Source organism: Polyodon spathula, chromosome 2 (assembly GCF_017654505.1).
Source record: "Polyodon spathula isolate WHYD16114869_AA chromosome 2, ASM1765450v1, whole genome shotgun sequence".
NCBI lineage: Eukaryota > Metazoa > Chordata > Actinopteri > Acipenseriformes > Polyodontidae > Polyodon > Polyodon spathula.
Genome location: NC_054535.1, coordinates 66,104,453 through 66,129,872, shown reverse-complemented (window position 1 = coordinate 66,129,872; position 25,420 = coordinate 66,104,453). Strand labels below are relative to the sequence as shown.

General features: G+C 37.9%; 1 protein-coding gene across 3 annotated transcripts in view; it reads left to right on the top strand.

Moving 5' to 3' along the window:
- The window catches only part of LOC121299211 (protein prune homolog 2-like), a 30,482-nt gene extending 6,293 nt beyond the window's left edge, over positions 1-24,189 (top strand). The window contains exons 4-12 of one of the 3 annotated variants that reach the window (XM_041226854.1): positions 3,981-4,154; positions 5,202-5,304; positions 6,078-6,209; positions 6,680-6,766; positions 7,137-7,235; positions 10,322-10,363; positions 11,158-11,196; positions 11,775-11,822; positions 22,694-24,189. In XM_041226854.1, coding sequence (XP_041082788.1) covers positions 3,981-4,154; positions 5,202-5,304; positions 6,078-6,209; positions 6,680-6,766; positions 7,137-7,235; positions 10,322-10,363; positions 11,158-11,196; positions 11,775-11,822; positions 22,694-22,724 — 755 coding nt within the window. In that variant the 3' untranslated portion in view covers positions 22,725-24,189. The remainder of the gene's footprint in view (positions 1-3,980; positions 4,155-5,201; positions 5,305-6,077; positions 6,210-6,679; positions 6,767-7,136; positions 7,236-10,321; positions 10,364-11,157; positions 11,197-11,774; positions 11,823-22,693) is intronic. The other 2 variants (XM_041226863.1, XM_041226871.1) reach the window with 2 other exon arrangements.
- Positions 24,190-25,420: the final 1,231 nt, after the last annotated feature.

Below are 25,420 nucleotides of genomic sequence, written 5' to 3'. Positions count from 1 at the left end.
CTTCTTCTTCTTCTTCTTTCCACCAGAGTTGCTTGAAAACTCACCAGTGCTGAAAGTTGGTATAGTTGTTGAAGGATAGTCCAAGATTAACCTGTATTCATAAGAAGCTCATAGTTTGTGTGGTATGGCAGCCATGCTGCATGACGTCAGAATCATACAGTACAGATATCATAATCACAAACTACAAAGATCTTCTTCTCCCAAACCGTTAGTCTGATTGAACCAAACCCAATAGCACATATGGTTGTAGAGTGGTTATGAATATATGAATCCAAATTAACATGTATTTATACTAAAGTAATACAAAAATGACTACAAAAGATTTAGTAGTTTTTCGAGATTTATGATTATACTGTATTTAGGAGGTTAAGTGACTTGCTCAGAGTCATAGGGTGAGTCAATGGCTGAGCTGGGATTTGAACTGGGAACCTCCTGGTATCAAATAACCACTGGACCACCAAGCCTCCTCTATCGGTAATATTAGTGTATATATAATTTGCACTATAATAATAGATACTTCTGACACTGATTGGACATCAATCTTTATGTTACAAGGGACATATGTGTCCCACAATTAAAATGATGCTAATTTTCTTATTTCTGCAATGAGGTTCATGAAACAGAGATATAAATGTACTGACTGGTTGGATCTGGTTGTCCAAATTGTCAGTTTCCTCATGATACTTAAGTCACTTTCAAATGTATTTTAAAAACAAACCATTTGAACCTCTCAATTCCTTGTGTACCTCAAGGGTACCTCAAACTGTAGTATAAAATGTCTTGAACTTTCTGACACAGATAACATCAGAAAACAGAAACAGTAGCATGCCAAAATCACTGTCCGCAATAATGCTAGAACAGAAACCGAGCAGCCTGTTTTCGTGAAAAGTCTAAAACCTGTTCCTGTTCCAAGGCGAGCAAGCGAAACACATCCAAACCTGTTTACCTCATGAAATTCTGTTTAGTTAGAAAGGCCAAGAGAGAAATAGAAATGAACATTGCTAAGGGGGCTAAAACCAATTCCAAAATGTTTTTCCAATATTACAACAGCAAGAGAACATTCAAAGAGGAGGTTAAATGTCTAAGAGATACAAATGTCAAAATTGTAGATGAAAAAAAAAAAAAAAGCAAATATATTAAATGATTACTTTTCACAAGTTTTTACAAGGGAGGATACGGACAACATGCCCCAAATGTCATCCAGTTCCTATCCAGTTTTAAATAACTTTAGCATAACTGAGGCAGAAGTGTTAAAGGGACTAGGAGCTCTTAAGATAAACAAATCCCCTGGGCCGGATGAGATCCTCCCAATAGTACTCAAAGAAATGAAAGAAGTTATTTACAAACCACTAACCAAGATCATGCAACAGTCTCTTGACACAGGGGTGGTACCGACAGACTGGAAAATTGCAAATGTAATACCGATCCACAAAAAGGGAAACAAAACTGAACCAGGTAACTACAGACCAGTAAGCCTGACTTCTACTATATGTAAACTTATGGAAACTATAATAAGATCCAAAATGGAAAAGTACCTATATGGTAACAGGGTGCTGGGAGACAGTAGGCATGGTCTTAGGAAAGGGAGATTGTGTCTAACCAGCTTGCTTGATTTTTTTGAGGATGCAACTTCGGTAATGGATAATTGCAAGGCATATGACATGGTTTATTTATATTTCCAGAAAGCTTTTGACAAAGTCCAACACAAAAGATTAATTCTCAAACTGAACGCAGTGGGGATTCAAGGGAACACATGTACATGGATTAGGGAGTGGTTAACATGTAGAAAACAGAAAGTACTGATTAGAGGAAAAACCTCAGAATGGAGTGTGGTAACCAGTGGAGTACCAAAGGGATCAGTATTAGGTCCTCTGCTATTCCTAATCTACATTTTAATGATTTAGATTCTGGTATAGTAAGCAAACTTGTTAAATTTGCAAACAACACAAAAATAGGAGGAGTGGCAAACACTGTTGCAGCAGCAAAGGTCATTCAAAATGATCTAGACAAGATTCAGAACTGGGCAGACGCATGGCAAATGACATTTAATAGAGAAAAGTATAAGGTACTGCACGCAGGAAATAAAAATGTACATTACAAATATCATATGGGAGATACTGAAATCGGAGAAGGAATCATTGAAAAAGACCTAGGAGTTTTTGTTGACTCAGAAATGTCTTCATCTAGACAATGTGGGGAAGCTATAAAAAAGGCTAACAAGATGCTCGGATACATTGTGAAAAGTGTTGAATTTAAATCAAGGGAAGTAATGTTAAAACTGTACAATGCACTTGTAAGACCTCATCTTGAATATTGTGTCCAGTTCTGGTCACCTCGCTATAAAAAAGATATTGCTGCACTAGAAAGAGTGCAAAGAAGAGCGACCAGAATTATTCCGGGCTTAAAAGGCATATCATATGCAGACAGGCTAAAATAATTGAATCTGTTCAGTCTTGAACAAAGAAGACTACGTGGCGACCTAATTCAAGCATTCAAAATTCTAAAAGGTATTGACAGTGTCGACCCAAGGGACTTTTTCAGCCTGAAAAAAGAAACAAGGACCAGGGGTCAGTAATGGAGATTAGACAAAGGGGCATTCAGAACAGAACATAGGAGGAACTTTTTTACACAGAGAATTGTGAGGGTCTGGAATCAACTCCCCAGTAATGTTGTTGAAGCTGACACCCTGGGATCCTTCAAGAAGCTGCTTGATGAGATTCTGGGATCAATAAGCTACTAACAACCAAACGAGCAAGATGGGCCGAATGGCCTCCTCTCGTTTGTAAACTTTCTTATGTTCTTATGTTCTTATGTTCTTATGTTCTTATAACCATGGGCTGGAAATACTGAGACCTATACTGTACCAGCTTGATTCACAGTAATATAAAGTAACATAAGGTAAGGCAAGATTAGTGCTAAATTGTGAAACGAACCGTACATGTCCTATAGTCTTACATCAGGTATCAGTTGATTTATAAAATGTTGAAGATAAGGGCATTTGAACAGGAACACCTTCGTACAAGCTTCTTGTAGCAGATTGTAATAAAACATAGTGAAAGCACGGTAAAGCATAAGTAAGTAGGTGTAAGTATAAAAAGTGTAAAACAAAGACTAGAAAAATCTATTTTAGTGTGATACAGAATGTGATCAGTGCAGGTCACTGATCTGAACAGGATTCGATTACAACTGGTTTGGATTAGTGAGCGTCTACTGTATGTTTATAATAATTAAATTGATGTTTGTTTATAGATGATTTGTAAAGATAACACAGTAGGCTCAAGTACAGTCTATTGTAAACAAAATAAATGTTTGCTTGCAAGCAAAAAGAAAAGCTAACTATCTAGAATAATGTGCTCATTGCTCTGAACCTTATAATCCTCAGGGCAGATGTGTTATTCTGCTCCAATTTAAATTAAATCTGTCTTTAATGATTAATTTCTCTCGCTCATAGTTTACATATTGATTTCACTTCTGAAATCATTCTGAGAGGAAGAAGTATATGTATCAATAAAATTATTCTTACTGTGGATACATGATTAGCTTTGCAAAAAAACTACACTTCATGAAAATGTAACAAGACTTGTGTGTTTTTTGTTTTATTTAAAAAATAAACAATATATGATATGGTTCCTTTTCAAGTTTAGTTTGATTGAAAATAAAGGGATTTGAACTAGCTAGCCCTAGATTCTGTGAGTTTACCACTGTTCTACGCAATTTGTGTCCCAGGAGAAATAATAACTGCTGTAGTTGTAAGCCATAGTGAAGAGATGCTACCTCCGTCTTAAAACAAAAATGCAAGAGCTTGTGGATCAGCATTATAGGGAAAATGGGAGACATGACCATAACTGAAATGAAATATTTTAGTTTTTTAACAAAAAGTGTTTACATAATTATGACGATAGCTATTTTACAAACCTATTCTGAAGACACAGCAAAAACACAATAAAAATATAAACAAAAAATGTATAAATTGTTTTCAGAGGTGCAGGCTACAAAAGAGGGTGAGCCTAAAGAAGCAGAACAAATTCCAGAATACACTGCTGAAGAAGAACGACAAGATGCCAGATTGTGGAGGACAGTTGTAATTGGAGAACAAGAGCATAGAATTGACATGAAGTCAATTGAACCTTATCAGAAAGTAATTTCTCACGGAGGTAAGGCAGTTGCATGTGTGTCAGAGCCACAAATCAAATGATATGCTTGATGTTAATGTTAAGAATTCAGAGACTTTTTCAAGTCACCTGTCTGTGGTCCTGTTTCTCACCTATATAATAATGTATTCAGGGCTATACTTTATCAGCATTATCTGGAAAATCAGCAGTGGCATGTTACTAAAACATTGTAATCATTGTTTTTGTCAATCAGAAAACAGATTCAGTGACTGCAGCCTAATTAACCACCCAGCTGCTTATCCCACGATTTCCTTGTGGAGTGCAAACGAGTCCAAATTTGTCACTCCTGTGAGAATAGCGTGCAGGCGCTTATATGTGCATCTGCAAAGTTTAACACATGTTTTTAATGTGCTTCAGTTAATAAATACGTTGACAATAGAGTAAAGTTGTCTGCAGTTTCAATTCTCACTAGCAGATGACATCAGTTTTCTGATGTATATGTAATAGATAAAGATGTTAACATTGATGAGGGTTTGAAGTGCATCTGCTTTGAAATCTATCACACAAATAATTTCAAAAAAGTGATATGCCTGCAAAAGTTTTACAATGTTATTATAATGTCACCTTTGTAAAAGATGATGTTATTTATATTTATATAATGCTGCCATTGGAAAAAAAAAATGTTATGTTGTGCTCTATATTATAATGCTACAACTGTAAACACATTGTTGTTATTTTGTTATTTAAGTTCTATTGAAATAATATATTTCCGCTTTTCATAATAACAATAAAAAAAAGTGTGTATTTTAAAAAATAAGACAGTGTTTTGAAAATTGTCCAAGTTGCTTATTTGAGGGCTAAGAATGAAAAATCTGCAGAAAATAGAGCATTTTTAACATGGAAATTGCCAAAATAAAGGTGCAACTAAGTGGTTAATATTAACCCAAAAACTTGTCCACTCAGATAAAGTAAGCATTCCATAAGAATAGCAGAACTGCACCGCTCCAGTTGTGTTAAATAGCAACACATTTGTTCCTTTTTTCCTGTTTACTGTGAAACAAATGCCCTTGTGTTTTTCTTTTTTCTAAGGATACTATGGAGATGGTCTCAATGCCATCATTGTGTTTGCAGCTTGTATCCTGCCAGACAGCAGTCGAGCTGATTACCACTACGTCATGGAGAATCTCTTTCTGTAAGTTATACGACATTTACCATTGGTGCACACCTCAAAATTCCTACACACGGTAGTTAATTCCGATAGAATCTCCAAAAAATGCAATCATACTGAAAATGACCATTAAAATTTTTAAAGAGGTCAATTGGTCATTAGCTAAAAACAATAGCTCCTTGGCTACAGAAGTATGGGACTCCATATTTGATGCAGCCCATTGCAGGTAAAAATTTAACAGCTGCCTTTAATATTTTAACACAGTTTCCCAATGAAAACATTGCTAAAACTATGTATGCCATGTGTTGCAAAATTACCTCTAAATTACCTCTCTTGTTCGTAAATGTTCTTATGTTTAACATGCACCATTTTGAAAGGTTACCATACAAAAAAATATTTTGATTTTATAAATGTTAGCTGGTTTATAAATGCATCTTTCCACAAACTTCATAAATGTATCACATTTATTATGCCCAAAATAAAGTTACAATTATATCCTCTTTTCACCTTCACCTAGTAAACATTAACGCTGTGTACAAAATGAAACAGAGATTTAGTGAATTTGTCCAGGTATTCAGGGTTTGTTTTCTCAGAGGTGAGCAGTTATATTTTCTGACTCATAAGGTTTGCTTTCTCTGTCAGGGTTGAACACAGACAGCCTTTTTATGTGCTAAGGTCAAATACAAGCGCTCTTTTCTTTGCAGCGTGCATGCTATCAGTAGTTCTTCATAATTGGAAGTTACATTTGAAAGGATGTTTGTAAAGCTGTGTAACATTAGCCTGTCTCTCTCCTTTAGGTATGTGATTAGCACTCTGGAGCTCATGGTGGCTGAAGACTACATGATTGTCTACCTGAATGGAGCAACTCCTCGAAGAAAGATGCCTGGGCTGGGATGGATAAAGAAGTGTTATCAAATGATAGATAGACGGTAACAACTGTTGACTTCAAAGCTTTTTAAATGAGCTCTTGAAAGATTAGCAGCAGCATAATGATAATAATGCTGCAGTCTGGAGTGTTTTTTTTCTGCTTTATAATGAGAATACAAATGCAGTGGGAATTTTTGTAAAACAGGCGCCACAAACCACTTTCACGCTGTAAGGGGTCGTATGATAAAGAGAATTCACTGTAATAAGTTCACTTGTATAGCTTTTAATATAACAAAGCATCTCAAACTGCTTTCTAACAAATACCTGACAAAACAACCAAATAGAATAAGTACAGAAATATAATGAAAGAAAGCGATGAAAGGATGCTGAAAACAGTTATATTGTATTACTTATGAAGGAAGATAAAATAGGAAGTAATCAGTGTCATATTTGTGTAATTGTGATCACAGCAGGCCTAATTATTATACATTGAATGTTGAAAATTGTGTCTTTTTTCCCCCTTTGCATTCAGACTGAGGAAGAACTTGAAATCATTTATAATTGTTCACCCCTCCTGGTTCATTAGGACAATCCTGGCTATCACCAGACCTTTTATCAGGTAAAAAGTTGGCCTTTCAATTATATCAAGTTGTACAAATGCACAGCTGTTTTTTTTAAGATGAGGATACAATTAAAATAGTCAATGCAACTGTGTTACAGTGGTTGAGTCCAGTAATTATATTGCCAATTAGCATGTCATTAAATGAATCACCAGGTAGTCTTCTGGATGTCTTATTTTTAATACTTAGCTTTAAGTACATGGACAGTAATACTTTTTTTATTATTATTATAACAAGAAAAGGGGTTCCTAGTGGGATTCAGTTGACAGAAGTATTTTATAAACAATGTACTTGTGTGACAGGTGAAGTGTTCTGTATTCACTCATCAGTGTAGTCTCTAATGAGCCCCTGTTTTCAATTATATTCTAGTTCTAAATTCAGCAACAAGATTAAATATGTCAATAGCCTTGCAGAGCTTGGTGAGCTGATCCCCATGGAATACATTCACATTCCAGAGAGTATAATAAAGTAAGTATTGTGTGAATTACAATTAGAAATCATGTGAACAGCATTATTTAAACCATGCTGTCTCATTAGCTTTAACTTTTTTATGGAGTTAGCTACTGTATTGTAAGGATGCAATTTATTAAATGTTCACAATTTAACATATAATGCACAATACTGCATATACTGTATGTGTATATAACATGCTACACTAATATATACACCCTCTTTCGAAATGTCCAACTTTTGTTGCCTTATAGCCTGGAATTAAAATGCGTTAAAATAGTTTTTTTTTTTTTTTTTTTTTCATTTATCTACACATCCTACCCCACAACTTTTTGAAAAAATTAATTAAAAATAAAAACCGAAATAGCTTGGTTGGATAAGTGTCCCTCATAATTCAGGTAAAAATGAAAAAAATATTTCCAAAAGCACCGACAATGGCTTTTAGAAGGGATGCAAATGTAACTGACATTTTGTTCCACAGTAAACAGAAACGGATCACAGACACATTAAAGGACATTAAAACCCGTCAGAGCACATGCAAAGTATGCGGATATATTTGTAAAGACAAAAGTGAAATTGTAAATAGAGAAAATAGATATGCAGTCATAAGAAACCTGTCATGCAAAACTAGCAAGCTTGTTTATGGCAGTGGTTTTCAACCTGTGGTATGCACACCAGTACTGTTATGCGACAGGCTTTCAACTGATACACACCGGCAGTTGTTCTTTATGTATTAATGTATCAATCTGTTTGTACCACTGAATCACAGAGAAACGTGACATTATGATGAGAGGTATTTGTTGTGAAATTTCAAAGTTACCGATGGTGAACCAAAACAGCGATTCTGTGTTGCTGATTGTAGCGAGCTGGTGTCAAATAATTTGATAATGCCATCACATTTTCATTGAGAAAACTAAAAATATATGATATTAAGTCTCTAGGTTTTTTGCAAGTGGTGACTTTTGCTTTAACTCTTAAAGCTCAGCCTCATTCATTTTGGGGCGCCAGCACACCAAAGGTTACGCACATATTACTCAGGCACCATAAAAGCCACCTATTCAGTGTATATGCGGTACTCGTAGCTGGAACTACGACTACAACTTACATAATATGAAAATACATTTTGTCGTCTTTCATTTGATATGTTACATGCATGCAGTACAAACTATCCTGTAGTTAAACATACATAAATGTAAACAGTGAAAAACAGGCAGAAATAGTGCTGAGTGTAAAGGACTAAAAAAAAGAAATGGAGCGCTGGTTAAAAAGAAAAGTATCTTTTTCTTCTGTTGCAGCAAAAACTTCATGTCAGGCAAAGGCAAAAGCAGTGCTCTGTCTCACAGTAATGAACAGCTGTGTGAATGATGATGCAGGAAATGATGCAGGATATATATAGTGATGCAGGATATACATAATACAGAATCACCTGTCAAACATAAGAAATAAAAAAGTAAATGAACCAATAGTTCAACACTTTACAAAAACATTACATAACATGAATGACCTACAATTTGTCATTTTAGAAGAAATAAAATTAGATAATGTACAATACAGAAGAATAAAGGGAAATACATGGATAAATATACTCAATACCATCATGCCTGAAGGTTTAAATAGAAAAGAATGGTAGATTGTAACATCACAAACACATGAATAGATTTAAATAGAAAAGTGAGTGGGGTTACCAAGACATCAACCGTATGAGTACCTCCAGTGTTTGTTTTCAAACACACTTTCCCTCGACAAAGGTATGGTAAACATACTGCAATGTTGGGAAGTTGGTAGCTGATCTTCTGCTACCTTTTTTCATAAAGCATGGTAGTCTACATAATCTTTTCACAGGTTAAGTAACAAATAAATGTCATAGTGATGTAATAAGCTGCTACATAAAGAATCACAGAAAGCACCAGATTGTCATATTCAATGATGTCTACAGTTATGTGACCTTAATTAAATGAAATCACCCAGAGAAATGGCTTTACACTACTTGATCCCAAGGAAATAAATAAAAATAGCCTTTTTTTATATGGGCAAAGCTCATGGATTTATATACAGTGTCCTTTATATTTTGTCATATTATCTTAATTTGACATTGTGAACAGGGTGGCTGTGTAGGGGTGACGTCAGACCAGAAATGCAGACTCCAAACAATTAGGAATGGCGGTGAATCTGTGACGCTACGGCGTCCAGAGTTTTATTAAATAATAATAATCACAAACAAAAGGTTTTAAACAAAACACACAAAACAAAGGGTGCGTTGGCCAAACAAACAAACAAAATCGATTAACACTACACGAAACAAACACTAACAAACAGCGGACGAACAGACAAACGCGGTGAGTTTAAATCACTTATTTACTTATTTACTTTCTCCTCTCCACACCCGTCCTCCACTTACCGAACACACAACCTCGAGTGAGTGAAAACATGCAGCTTTTATGCAGCTGTACGGAGACTCGATTGCTAATCAATCATTCAATTGGAGTCTCGCTACAACTGCACGTGAATTAATAAAAGTGCATTTCCCCGTGCTCACATGTTATTTTACTTGCACGTGAAGTGCTGTGCAATCCTCGTGCCTAAATACAAATATACATTTTAAACCCTTGTGCTCACAACCCATATTTATATCCTGTGTATTTTATACATAAAACACCAACATTACACATGTAAGGGGGCGGGACATTCACAGACATATAGGAGGCTGTGTGGTCCAGTGGTTAAAGAAACAGATTTGTAACCAGGAAGTCCCTGGTTCAAATCCCAGCTCAGCCACTGACTCACTGTGACTCTGAGCAAGTTACTTAACTTCCTTGTGCTCCATCTTTCCTGTGAGATGTTGCTGTATGACTCTGCAACTGATGCATTGTTCACACATCCTAGTGTTGTATCTTGTACAGTGCTTTCTGATGGTGGTCCACTATGAAAGGTGCTATATAAAGATTATTATATAGCTGTGATTTGATTTATTGTGAGCAATGACACTAATCTTTCACCTCAATTTATTCCCACAAATTCTCAATTTAACAATAGCTGGGCCATTTGTATTACCCTTATGTTTAACAACACTACCTAATTGTGCCTTACTACCTCTTTCCTGTAAGGTATGAAGATGAGAGCAGTATAAAAAGATATACATGTAAAAGGTAAATAGAGGCTTGTTGTAGTGCAGTGAATGTTTGCAAACTGCTTATAAATTTTTCTACTAGCCTGACCTCAGCAGTACAATATCAGCGGCTGCACCCTCTTTGCATCTTCCTCCTAATGGGTGTTTGTTTGTTGAGAAATGTCTTTTCTGCTTTCGCAATGAACAGGTCTTGTTAACTAAAACACAATGCTCCTGCCTAGCCTATGTCATAGGTTGTGTAAGTGCCAACATGGCTGTAGTTTCCATTTTTGAATCACACAAGCATGACTCAAATGGCTCAGGCTCAGTCAGGTTACAGAATTGAACAACTTTGTAAAACTGTATTGAGAAGAGGTTCCCAATCCCAGATGGTCCCTCTACACTAGACTACTACTTCAAACCATTGCCATAACACAGCCAAGTGTAATGCACTATTGTAACACACCATATCAACACACAAGCTCCAGTGCCTTCTTGCAACGTTGTCTATATAATCATTTTGAAATCCCTTAAACTAATCAATACCTGCTCAGATTTAACCCCATGCAATCATCTGCAATTTCCATTCTGCCAAAAAGAAAACTTTCTGCATGTATAAGTGAGTAAAATAATCTAAACAATAACACAAAATAACTGTTTCTTGTATAGTTTCTAGTATAAATCCTTACAGGAATATCCTTTTACAAATGGTTGGAAGCCCCTGTGTTAGTAGTGACTGTGCAGCATATAGCTTACCTTGCTTTGCTTTGCTGTTTGTCTCACTCTTTGCCTGCTTCTTCTTTCTTCCTTTTCAAACTAACATTTGCCCCTCAGACTGGATGAAGATCTGAAGGAAGCAGCTGAATCCAACAAGTAAGAAAAAGTCCTAGTCAGGCCCTCATGCTGGGTTTTAACTTTCATTAGGATAAGGATTCCCAAAGATTAAAGAACAGTGCATCATTGATTCAGCCAGCTTAGATCAAGAGGTGTACAAAAGAGTCTTAGATTGCACCTCCAAGTGTGGAATCCTATCTTAATTATCAGCATCTTTATTAGAGGAATGCAAAGTGCAATTTTCTTTTAACTTAATGTAGTACCAGCTGCACTGTGACTACATGGTTCTGTTATTAAGTCTCCTCTAATAAAGTTGTAGAAGGAATCAGACTTCACTGATATGCAAACATACATATACCTTCAACTTTAATGTGTGTTTTGTTGTAGTTTATTTGTTGAAAATACATCCATGGGCATTCTATTTATTCTGATTGGCTTGACCTGAAGGATGATGACACACTATTTTTGCTGCCTGCTATTATGTGATGGTACAAGTTATTGAGAGTATCAGAATATAGTAAAACTTTGAAACAGTATGATGGCTCTATGTACATAATGATTGTCTACTGGTTTAATTTATATTCTTACTCCTACCTTTTAATTTTTCTTCTATCTAGACATAGCAGCTTTCTAAATGGATCTGAATCTACATCTGTGGAACAGGAGTAAGATATATAATGTGTGTGTGTGTGTGTGTGTATATATATATATATTTATAGATTAATATATTATATATATATTATATACGACAAATGATATATATATATATATCATTATAATAGATATATAGGCAGTATATATGAGTATATATATATAGGCAGGTATATAACAGATAAAGTGTTTGTTCTGTGCTGTCTGTGAAGAAATGAGGGTGTTCGTGTAGAGAGAACTGTGTGGTTCGGAAAAAAAGGTAGTGTGTAAACCTTTTTGTGTGTGCTTGTAAAATAGTTTTTTTAATCGGTAAATGGCTAGACATCCGGTGTTAGTTAGAATTAAAAAGTACAAAGTTTAATTAGTACTCCATGTGGGAGTTAGATTTTTGTTTTTAATTTATTTTATTTCTGTAAATAATAAACATTGCACGTAAGTGCCTAAAAAATCCTCTGCGTCCGGGTCTATTTAAAAAGGGCAATCGAACCTAAAAATAGTGAAATCTCACATATGGTGGCAGTGGTAAAAAGCCATATGGACCCAGCAGAAATAAAGATGGACATAAAAGAGATGATCAAAGCGATCAATCAGGCCACCACAGTACATAAAGAGGCCAAACTGGTATGAAGACAAGAACGGGGGTTGCCGCAACCGGAGGTGTCGGAGCTGGAGCTGCTGCTAGCAAGAGTTGCAGCCTCCGCAACAAGAGTTGTCGCCGCAAGAGCAAGAATCATCTGCAGTGGAACAGCAGTTGCTGCTGTCGGCTAAGGGGAGGGGGAGGAGATGAGAAGCCCACCTACACCCTACAGAATGCCCGGACCTCCCTGTGCTGGACCTAGTGCCCAGGTTGGTGCATCACTGTGCACAGTTGTTACCCTGGTCTCCTACTCCGCTCCCCCTGAAACTGCAGACATCATGGCGCAGTCGGCTGACGTCACGTACATTCCCTCTGCCTCCTACCATGTTCCCGCTGGAGGGATCAGACGTTGTTGAGCCAGACCAGAGGCTCTCACCTCTCTCTCTCTATATATATATATAGTTCAGATATTCTGTTTCAGTTTACCCAAACATATTCATTCTTCCCAGAGAGTGTTACTCTGTTTCTATTAGATTTGAATGCATTTCTTTAAAGACTGCTTCCAAATCAAGTTGACTTTTTTCTGATAAGAAACCTAACTGTGAACACATTCTCAAGTTAATTAAAAGAAATTCTCATTTCTGCCTTTCCTCCCAAGGTTATAGGCTTTGTGTGACAGGATGTCTGATGGATGACGTCACATACCCAGAAGGAACACACAGACAGGCAGTACTGGAGTTTAAACAAAACAGCACACGACACTTTAGGCCAAAATAAATAGACAAACAAAACACTAAACAAACAGTGGACAAACAAACACTGAGTCAAAACAAACAAATGTTTATCAAGTTGGTCCAGCACGAAATAGCAATTGTAATATTTTTTTTTTCCTTTTCTTAATTCTCCTCTCCATACCCGTTCTCAGCTCACCAAACACACAACCCTGAGAGAGCACTTTGTGCCTCTATATGTACAGATGTGCCAGGATTCAATTATCAATTAATTATTCACTTAAATCCCAGCACGTGAACTAATATGTGCAATCCCTGTGCTCACATACTATTACATACTTTATATGCATGTAAACTGATTGTGCAATCCCCGTGTCTAAATACAACTTTATATTTTAAATCACTCATGCCACACAGATGCATTTATATCTCGTTAACCAATACCTGTACATCAACATAAACACACCACATGCAGCATATAACACATAATACACACATGGGCGCAGAACACTGCCACATATCTCCCCCCTTGTGCCCAGCAGACATGACTTGAATGACCATCTCCCTCCTTAAAATCCCAAAAGTCCTGCACAAAGTCCCAGGCCAAGAACAGGAATTCAAGGGGTTCATGGGCTGTAATGTTGTCACTGCCACGGCTGGCTGTGGCAAGACTGATAGTAGCAATGCTGTCAGTGTAACTGCTGACAGTGGAAATGCTGTCAGCGGGGTGAGTTCCTCCTCCCGTAGCCACACTTGCTGCGGAAAAACTGACAGCGGGGGCACACACACCGGCAGCAGAAATGCTGCTATAGGCAATGCGGTCAGCAGATGTATTGACAGCTCTAAAGCTGAGACAATCTTGGCAGCGGCAGTGCTGTCAGTGGAATGGCTGACAGCTCCAAGGCTGGCTCTTCCAACAGCAGCAAATCCCTGGAGGTCAGCCGCAAGCAACCTTGAGGGCATGCCTCTCCCTGCAGTAGCGCACAGGTTTCCCCCTGCGATGTCAAACAAGCATCCCTGGGTGGGGACTTGCAGACATCCCTGGACGGTGTTGTGGAGGCATCCCCAAGCGGTGATGTGCAGGCATCCCCGGGCAGTGACTTGGAAGCATCCCTGGGCGATGGCAAACTGGCATCCCCGGTTGATGGAGAACTGGCCTCCCTGGGCGATGGTGAATTGGCCTTAAGGACAATGGTGAGCTGGCCTCCCCAGACAATGCAGGCTTGGCATAGGGGCATCCCGACCAGTTGTGTCCCCCTTCCTCACATCGCCCGCACCAGCTCGGTGGAACCTCGGTGATCCTCCTTCTCCTCCTCCTCCCCCTGCTGGTAGTGGAGACCGAGGCGGCCCCTGCTCCTCCCTCTCCTGAGGGACAGGGTAGCAGGTCACGTAGTCCCCACCTCCACAGATGGGGCATAGCTGGGGTAGCTGTCCTAAGGGGTACCAGGGACAGTTTGTGTGGGAATGCCCCAGCTTAACTGCTGTTCCTCTGGCTGCAGCTGGTGTTGCAGCTGTTGCCTTCTGTCATTCTTTCCCATTTTTTTTTCCCTTATAAAATACCCACAAGCCTCTTTAGACAAAAAAACTTAAAAAAAAAAAAACAATCCTCTTGAAAAAAATTAGAATAAAACTTCATCCGCAGCATCCCCAGTCATCTGATGTCACATACCCAGAAGGAACACACAGACAGTTCTGGAGTTGAAACTGATGTGCAATGGCTGCGCTTAGTGTTTTATTGGATAAAAGAAATAAAAGATTTAAAGAAAACAGCACACTTGGGCAGGGGCACACTGCCACACCTTGGCACCGCCAGCTCTCAGATAAGGAATGCCCCTGTCTAAAGTCTGGCCAGTTTCCAAGAACTAAGAAATACTGCAATAACAACGGTACACAGGCAAGCTTTCCTCTAACATTAGATAATTGCTTGCTTTACCTTTTCTGCAATAGTTTTTCTTATGGCTTTACATCCCTTAAAACACATACAGAATTATTACAATGTTTTAACTTTGTTGCAGTTTCACAAATGTTCAATTTGTATCCCAAAGATCGGCCTGCTTCCATCAGGAGTGACAGTTGGGTCAGGTTCTGCTTTAGTGCGTCTGTCAAAGCCACTACAGGATCCTTTATCCATTTGTGCTCATCACAGCTGTGGGGGACAGTCTTTGAAAGCCTGATACCTGCAAAAAACTTAAACTTTGTTAGCTAGGCTCCCATATTTACATTCTCATTCCTATCATCAGTGGCGAAACTCCAAAGAAATTAAGCTTGCATCTCTACTGTACTGTATACACCTTTCACTCAAAAAGGTGCTAACATCTTGTATAAGGGAGTAAGGGATTTAGAGTAAGGGATTTAGGGATATAGTGACAGACTGGGGTGTTTTGTCACTGTCCTTTCGGGTCTTGAACACAGTCTGATGGGAACCAAGCACTCTGGACCACAGTATTTTGTTTTAACCAGGGCGCGGCCTGTATGTTTATTTCAGGATGGTGCTCTCTTTATCCAGAGTCACACAAATCAAATTCCAACAATGTAAACAAAATAAACAAAACAAAACCTAGCTCTTTATTACCGAGCGCTACCTAAACCTTATAGCTATCTTTTAACTCTCCATTCTACAGGTCAGACAGCTAAGCTGTTTACTGACTAACTAAAAACATGCCTTAAACTAGACAATAATTGTTTCCCCCTTAGGTAGAACACCAACCTTTGAATCTATTTCGGCCTTTCCGTTTGTCATCTCCTTTACACACCCTCACATTTGAAAAAACCATGCTCTTTTATGGCTGCCTATTTGGAGAAAACCTTTGTCTCAAAATGGTTGCCCCTGTGGAACTCTGGGAATTGTAGTCTTTTCTGACGTGGCAGCCAAAGACTGCAATTTACTTGTGTGACCCAAATTCAGTGGAGAGGATACAGGCTCATTGTCACTCTTGGACCAATATACACACCCTCCACCACTTTCCCATATATTTTATAGTTCACTTTGTCACTATATATATATATATATATACACACACACACACACACACACACACACACACACACACACACACACACACACACACACACACACACACATTGTCTAGAAGGTGCTAGAAATGTCAATATGATAACGTAGAACCTAATTTTAGAAAAGTCTAGAAAATGTTGGATTGTAGGTGAACATTCTTAGGGAGTGTAAAAGGGTTAGGCATAGGATGATTGCTGTTATTACCAGTAAGTCAATATGGGAAAAAGTAAAGAGCTATCTGAAGACCATAGGCAAAAAAAGCTGGAGGAGAATACAAGACGATTTCCAAGCATTTGAGTATCCCAATTTCAGCTATTGTTTCTATTATCAAGAAGTACAAGACTCATGGTAGTGTCACAATGCTCCCTGGTCTGGAAGAAAGAAGGTTCTTTCACTAAGAACAAGTAGAAGAACAAAGTGAATTGGCCTCAAGTGGCACTGTAGCCAACTGTAGGACAAGTATTGCATGGTGAAGGTCTCAATGGTTGCAGGCCAAGGAAAAAGCCACTCTTAGGAAAACTTCACAAGGACAATCACTTAAAGTTTGCAAAACAGCATTTGAATGATGGATATCAGTTCTGGTTAAAGGTTTTATGGAGTGATGAAACAAAAATCTATTTGGTCACACTGATAGTCATTATGTTTGGAGAAAGTCTGGCATATAAAGAGAAGAACATCATACCTACTGTCAAGCATGGAGGTGGTAATATCCTTCTATGGGGCTTTTTTCCTCTAATGGCACAGGAAATTTATTTCCAATACATGGTAAAATGGATTCCATAGCATACCAAAAGATAATGGCCAATCATCTGAAACCCTCCGCTACAATACTTGGTTTGAAGTGCAACTGGACGTTTCAACACAATAACGATCCAAAGCACACATCAAAATCTGCTTCAGAATGGTTATAAAGAATAAAATCAAGGTTATGGAATGGCCTAGTCAAAGTCCCGATCTAAATCCCATTGAAAATCTTTGGTATGAGTTGAGAAGGCTGTGCACAAGAGAAATCCTCAGAATTTGAATGAACTGGAACAATTTTGTGTTGATGAATGGTCAAAAATCACTAAAGAAACATGCCAAAAGCTCATTGACAAATATCACCAAGAAGTTTGAGCTCTCATTTGCCTAACCAGCTCTGTCAGTTCCTATAAGTTAGTCTAAGAAAAAGCCCTCACAGTAGCCTTAATAGGTGTAGTTGGTAAAATTGTGCTGGAGTCCTCCTTAATAGAAGGTGTCTGTAGAATCTCATTTCTGATGTCTAGTATTTTATTTTAAAAAGAAATGTAAGAAGTCATTGCAGTTGTGAGAGGACCAGTGTCAAAGTAGGACTATTAGGGGAAGGATTCATTAATGTATCTGTCTATTTTCTATTTGTAGCAAAAATAAATCTAGGGTTATTTTTATTTGTTTCAATTAAATTAGAATAATATGATAGTCTAGCCAATGCCAGAGCCTTCTTATGTTTAACCAGGCTTATTTAACCTCTATGGAGGTTTCATGAATTTCAACCTTTATTTTATTCATAAAAAGTCCTAAAGCTTTGTAAATATGACAAGAAACTTTAATTTCATCTTTATAGTTCAAGTTATGCGAACAGTCAGAAAACATCAACTGCCTATTGATAAGGGTGTATTTGTTTTTAGTTATCATGGATTTTGTGATTTCTGTGAAATATGCCCATTGCCATGTAATATCTACAGCCCATTTCTAAAATAATAGTGATATACATATTTTTTATTACTTAAAAATAAATATTGCAAATGTTTGCCTTCCAGTAAATGCTTGAACACACTGCATAGACACATTTCTTTAAAATGTCCTCAACGAAGAAAGACACCATCTGCATGAAAGATTGGAAATATTTCTGCTAAAGATTGATTTGTCCAGTATAAGAAAGGGAACATCTTACATGTCTGTTATTATTTTTACACTTATTTATGTTCTATAACACTATGTAAAACAATTTTTGTTCCTGGGTAATAAGTGTTATTTCCTAATTGCTTATGCCTCAAAAGTATAGAAAATGGCTATTATTCCCCACAAACTTTGCTTTTGTGACCAGGACAGTGATATTTCAAAATATCACTATTTCCAATGGGAAAACGGGCAAATGTGTGTCTTTTTGTTCACATAAAGTCAAGACATAAACAACATATGAATCCAAATTAACATGTATTTATACTAAAGTAATACAAAAATGACTACAAATGATTTAGAAGTGAGTAGTTTTTTGAGATTTACGTTATACTGTATTTACAGTATAATCCTAAATCTCAACAAACTGCTCACTTCTAAATCTTTTGTAGTCATTTTTGTCTAATTGGTCCAGGACCAAGTTGACTTGGGTGTGTGTTACTGTTTCTGTATTAAGTAATGTAAAAGTCAACTTGTTATTTGTATGACATCATAGTTAGCTTAACTCATTTGTTATTTTTGAATCATTTTCTGGTTCAGTCATCACATCCTGTCACTTTCCTTTTAAAACTGTGATGGTGTGTGGGAAAACAACATATGCACAACAAGAGAAAGTGCAGCATTGTTTTCATACTGTAAGGTGAAACATTTATCACACATCTCTCCTGAGTGGTCCTGCTATACCAAGCATGCTTGCCATTTCTCTGTAAAACCCATTGCTCTGCATCAGATTTAAGATGCTAAATAAGATGTTGGTACTGTTAAGCATGTACGTACAAAAGCAAGATTTAAAAGTGTTTAATAAAAATTCAGAACAGGAATAGACAAAACTTCAACTTTGCATTTTTATCACTCTGTTGCACCAACAATATGAGTAGCCCAATATTCAACCCTGACCGCTGTCTGGGTACAGAGTAAATACTGTTCAACTGTATTCTAGTAATTATTACCATTGGTTCTGTTCCCAGGCTAAAATATTTTTTGTCACTTTAACCAAAAATAATGGTGACATCAGAAGGCTAATCTCCTTTAAAGTGGTTGTAGCTAACAAAACAAAACAAATATTATATACAGTATGTTGTCTCTCTTGCGCTTCTACAGTACATATTTACTACGCCAGTCTGAAATATGCAGTTTTGTAAGATTCTGTGCAGGTTTTCCTCAAAACAATTCCCCCTCCCTGGTTAATCTGAGACTGCTTTAGTTTCAATTTTCAATAGAATGCAGGTACAGCTGAACAGTTTTTATTAAACCGAGGTGTGCACTTTAGCAGTAAATACAGTACCGTACATTTTACTATTGAAAAACCATTCACTTTTGGTAAAAATACAAAACATGGGACTCACTTGTGCCATTATTGTATTTACTATAATATGTATTTATTTAATTTCAGCCATATCATTCTCTTCATTAATTATATCGATAGGTTGCAAATGCAACCCCGGTTCCCTGAAAGAGAAAATAACCATCGAGTATGGGATATCGCCCCCAGGCGGAAGGATTTAGCTGAACTTATCTCAAAGCTGCCGATAGGCTGGTGCATGCACTGACATCTAAGCCCGCCCCCTTGTCGGCTTAGAATACTCAGTGCACGCAACATCACGTTCTCCTTTGCTTCAGGCCATGAAAGCTTCCGAAGAGACCTGGCGGCTTGATGGTTATTTTGTAGGGGAAGTATGGGAACAGTGTACCCAAGCCGTCGCGAGGGAGTAAGCGCGGCAGCAGAACAGTCTTACATCATAACGCAACTGCATAGGCATTCCTCTACGCGTGTGCGGAGCAGCGCCTCAGTGGCTATGCTCGAAATGACACCTGTCCGACGGTAGAATTGTCACCACCAAGAATACTAATCGCTCTACATGTCCGTATTGTGTGGCATGAGAGAGTCTAACACAGATGCTCCGAATGATGGAGCAGACGAACCCAGCACATTTAATCTGTAGAACCTTGTAAATGTATGCGGTGTAGCCCAACTGGCTGCAGTGCAAATCTCAGACATGGGCACACCTCTGAAGAGGGCCCAGGAAGTCGCCATTCCCATAGTGGAATGTGCCTTCAACTGCCCTGGCTGCAGAGGGTCTGCAGATTCAAATGCTAACTTAATAGCATCCACTATCCAAGGGGAAAGACGTTGTTTTGATAACGCCTGCCCCAAGGTCTTGGAACCATGACACGCAAACAACTGCTGTGTCTGCCTCACACCTCGTGTACGGTCAATATAACATCGTAATGCCCACACTGGGCAGAGCGTGTGTAACCGTTCTTCCTCTAGGGAAGAGAAAGGGGGAGGATGGAACGCCATCAACTCCACCGACTGGTTCACGTGGGCCTGAGATATAACCTTCGGCAAGAAAGCCGGATTAAGACGTATGGAGACCCTAGACCCTAGAAGTACAAGAGGGATGCACTGGTAGTGCGTGTAACTCACTGACACATTTAGCTGAAACAACAGCTAGTAAAAACACATTTTTTACGGACAGGAGCTTCAACTCCACATTGTTGAGAGGCTCAAATGGACTCTTGGTAAGGGCTTCTAGCACCACATCAAGGCTCCACGACAGTAAGCTGGTCCGTTTTGGAGGTCTCAAGTGCTTGCGCCCCTCAGGAACTGAGATGCCAAAAAATGGCATCCTGGTGACAACCCGTCAATACGTACATGGCAAGCTGATATGGCGGCTAAATATACCTTCAGTGTAGAGGGAGATTTCCCTTCATCTAAAAGCTTCTGAAGGAACTGTAGTATTACTGCCATTAGACACGATATTGGGTCATAGCCCCCTGCTAGACACCAATCTTGAAACAATTGCCACTGGGACCTAGTAGAGGGCGCTCTCGTATTCTGAATGGTCGAAATAACCTATTGTCAGGTGAGGGCTTTCTACATTTTGGGTGAGCTGGCTGGTGTGGTGGTGTCCTACGCCACTGCTGCTGTTGTTGTGGGCGTTTTGGCTGGAAACCCCAATGCGGCCACATTTGTGCCATCTGCTTAGAAGCCTCCCAGACTTTAGCAGATCGTTGGAGCATGTCCTCCACTGCTGGGCCAAATGTGTGCCCCGGTGTAATAGGGGAACCTTGTCAGGCTCTTGAGCTCTCGCTTGCCTTCTAGTCATCACCAACAAAGCTATGCTCCGTCCCTGTGCCCTAGCATTCAACTGGGCCAGTTTGATCAATAATTGGGCAACTAACCCAAACTCAGTTCGAAGGAACACTGAGGGTCGGTCTGGGAGGTCCTTAATAATTGCCGCCTGATACACTGTTAACAGGCTAGCAACATTAGATAACCTGACTGCCTCCGTTGCCGCCAAATATCCCTTCTTGAGGTGCACCTCCTTAGTCCTGCATTGCCTGTTAGGACACGCAGGATCATTTGTCAACCCCGATAGTGTCGGTGCGTGCACTGAGTGCGTCCACCGAGCGTCGAGTACATGAGCGCTGGAGCGCAAGCACCCAGGCCCGAAGCACCAAGCACCGAGAGCCGAAGCGCCAAGCACTAGCATGCAGAGCGTAGAATGTCGAAGCGCTGTTCACCAAGAGCATTGGAACGCTTTGCACGAGTGATGCCTGAGCGTCAGCTGACCCGCAAGCAGATTGCTGGGTGCTGGTGATGTGCTCAAGAATGTAAACACTCCCAACAACGGGCAAGTCTGAAGGGTACTGGTACTATACTTACCTACAATGCTCTAAAACACAGGCCAAAGGCCTAAGGTGCTAGGTCTGTATGGTTTTTAATACAATACAGTAATGTATACACAACAAAAAATATGTTTGTGGTAGTTGTCTTATTTTTTTTTTTTAATGCAGGGGTACTATAGCCAATGCACAACGCGTAGCTAAGCTAGGAGCGACCACGCGGCGAGTTAGTATAAGCCGCTGGTGATATTACTGTGCTAGCTGACAAGCAAGCTCCAACTCTGGGCTGCTTGAAACTCAAGACTGAGGCTGCAATGCGTGGCCTAGTAGGCAGAACGCGCAGCGTACCTCTGCTAAGATCTATTCTACTATAAAGGAGAGAACAGATCAAAAAAACAAGACAACCAAAAAAATAAACAATATTAATAATAATATTAACATGTAAAAAAGATGGGCGGCCGAAGGCCAACACGGATAGAAACACTTAGTAAGAGCAAGAGTGAAAAGTGTAAAACAAAATTGTTTTAATCAGTCAGCAAGCTAACACTGAATCAACTCAGGCAAGGGGCAGTAGCCAGCTTCCCAAGCTTAAAGCTAAAACGAGTACAACAGTGTTAATACAAGAATGTAAGTGATTCTCAGACAGAAAAATACTTACGTGCTTATAGCTACCTGACTGAAAGCAAAGGAGAACGTGATGCTGTGTGCACTGGGTATTCTAACCCAACAAGGGGGGGCAGGCTTAGACATCAGTGCATGCACCAGCCTATCGGCAGCTTTCACATAAGCTCAGTTAAATCCTGCCGCCTGGGGGCGATATCCCATACATGATGGTTATTTTCAAATTGAAAGGGAACCATTTTGATGGTGTTTCTGCTTGAGGATTTGTTGTGCTTTGCTTCATAAGCTACATTATTACTTACTAGTAGATAATACAGCATATTTCAATATATGCAACATATATAATATGCAACATGGTGCCCTTACTAATTATATCTTTTCTTTTCTCTTTTTTAGAGTTGATAACAGCCCTCAAAGCAAATCCTAAACTTCCTGTATTTATTATTTCAGAAGATTTAGAAGCTCTGCAATCTGCAAAACTATTTGATGTGTACTTGTACAGAAAAACCTGTCATGAGATGTGTTAACTTTATATTCCTGTTTATTTCTGGTAGAATATGATTGTAGAATTTAGTCCTTCCTTATACCAGAAAGTAATTTTCCAGTATTCACAAATATTAGTACAGACTTTTTAAATTACGGTAACTGTTTTTGCTTTGTTTATTTTTTATTGTTTTTGGGCCTTATTAATAAATGCTTCAATGCATTTACTGGAACACTATACTTTTATGAATATGGCCCAGCTGGACTCAGTTGATATGATTTCACACAGCTAGTACAGCAGTTCTGTTATGTAAGTTGTCCTGTATACAAAGGTCCTATACTTTAGTGCCATATATTTTATGTTTTTATTTGTTCTCATCAGTTTGCAAAGCTGAAGATGAACACACACTACAGATGAGAGATGTTGACTTTAGTTTTGTTTTCAGGCAATATTTTAATGTTTTTGTTTCTTTTATTATACAGAGTTGTTTGGTGTCTCCTTTGGACATGTGTAACTGAGTATATCTATAAAAAAAATAGAAATAATAAAATAATACATTTTGTTAAAATGACAAAATGTATTAAAGAAAACATCTGTCAGAAATTCGATAGACACTGAACACGGAGGCTAATGTATTTGTGTCTGGGTTTGGACCTGATTGAGCTCATGTAAGCTCAGGATTGTATACATCATATTCAAGACAGAAAGCATTTGAAATTACTGAAACAACTTCACCTTTCAGGCTATGTAACTATATGAGCCAAGTGAATAAACACATACACACTAACAAAACAAAATACTCTAATGCTAGGCGGTAGATTACATTTAAAATTAAGACTGATGTGCCTTTTGAAAAGTTGCAAAAATTATGCAGTATCAAATCAAGACAATTAATGACATTTAAAGGCGTCACAAAATTGGAGGAGAGATATAATTTAAACTTACTTTTACCCCCCCACACACACACACTTCATGAGAATGTTTGTTTTAATATTAACATTTCTCCCACCTTAGCTAAAGCTGTAAGAATTTAGATTTAATCCACCCCTAGCTTCTCAAAGCTCCAAATAGTAATGTGTGCATTCCTTTCTACAAGGAAAAACCAGTAAAGTTATCATACCTGTTTGGTTGTTTTTTATTTTATTTTAAACAAAATGTTTGAGTACATTAAATAGCTTTGAGAATCAATTGAGTCCTCAGGACTAAGACATATGTATATATTTTATTTTTAATCTGCCATATTAATGCAATATGAGAAATCGTCCAATCACAGTGCAGCATTTCCAAACATTCCTATACCTCTTGTGTATAGATGTCATCCTATGCATAGGGTTATCAGTATTTTAAAAATAAAATACTCTAAATAAAAACATAGCAAAATGAAAAATTATGTTATTAACTTCGACCTTTGTTTTAATTACAATTTTGATAAAGACATCTACATTTAGCTTTATTGTAAATTTACGACTTTATCTTAACTTATTAAGTGCAGAAATGGTAAATGTCTCGTTTCGTCATCGCCAACCATCTACAGATTTCAGACTCAGCAATCAACCAAAAATGTAAATTTTTACAACACTAAAACCTGAGGACATTACTAGAGGGAGTGACGTCCAAAATGTGTTACAGATTACAACAAACCACATGATGCTAATGATAACACTTAACAAAACTCAGGTGTCACATATATATATATATATATATAATATATATATAGATATAGATATATATATAGAATTACGATATATATATATATATATATCTCAGTGTCAGCCATTAACTGTACAATTCCACCCAAAGCACAATGAAATAGGTGTTCATGGATTGCAAATGAGTGTAAATTTGCATATTGTTAAGCTCTTCAAAAAGGATGCAAACACATTAACAGATGTAATAGATAGATTATGTGTGACATCATTTTTTTTGTTAGGTTTTTTTTTGAAGAAGAAGAAGAAGAGACATAGATCTACAAACCAGTCTTTAGTAGTTACAGTATATTCACTGGCTACTACTTTGATTGCATGAAATAACTGTGTGTTGGTAATAGCATAAATAGAGCTGTTGATTATTAAATTAGCCATGTTTATGCTCAAAACAGATATGCGTAGTGCATTATAGGAATGCAATTAAGTCAGGGTTAAAGCAACCCAATACTGAATACTTTATCATTACTAGCTGGCTTGCAATCTCCTACCAGTGGAGAAGCTTTAACATTAAGCAGTGTACACACACACACACACATATATATATATATATATATATATATATATATATATATATATATATATATATGTGTGTGTGTGTGTGTGTGTGTGTGTGTGTGTGTGTGTGTGTGTTTCTAGTTCTAGCGGGCTTCTATTTTGCATAGATGCCCGTTGGAACATTGAAGTGCTTAACTGTGAATTACATTTTAAAATCAATCTGCACATAAATACCAGCTTTTTCCCTTAACATTCTAATCTACAACTACTCTGATAACACAAAAAGCTACTTAAACATACTTTCTGACGCTGGACTAGAAACAAAGGAAGTCAAGTCTGTGAAAAGTCACCGTAATGAAGGCTCAATTCGCAGCTACCGGACAGCAAATCAGCAGGAAAGACACGATTGGTCCACAATTCTGTCATCTGATAGATCCA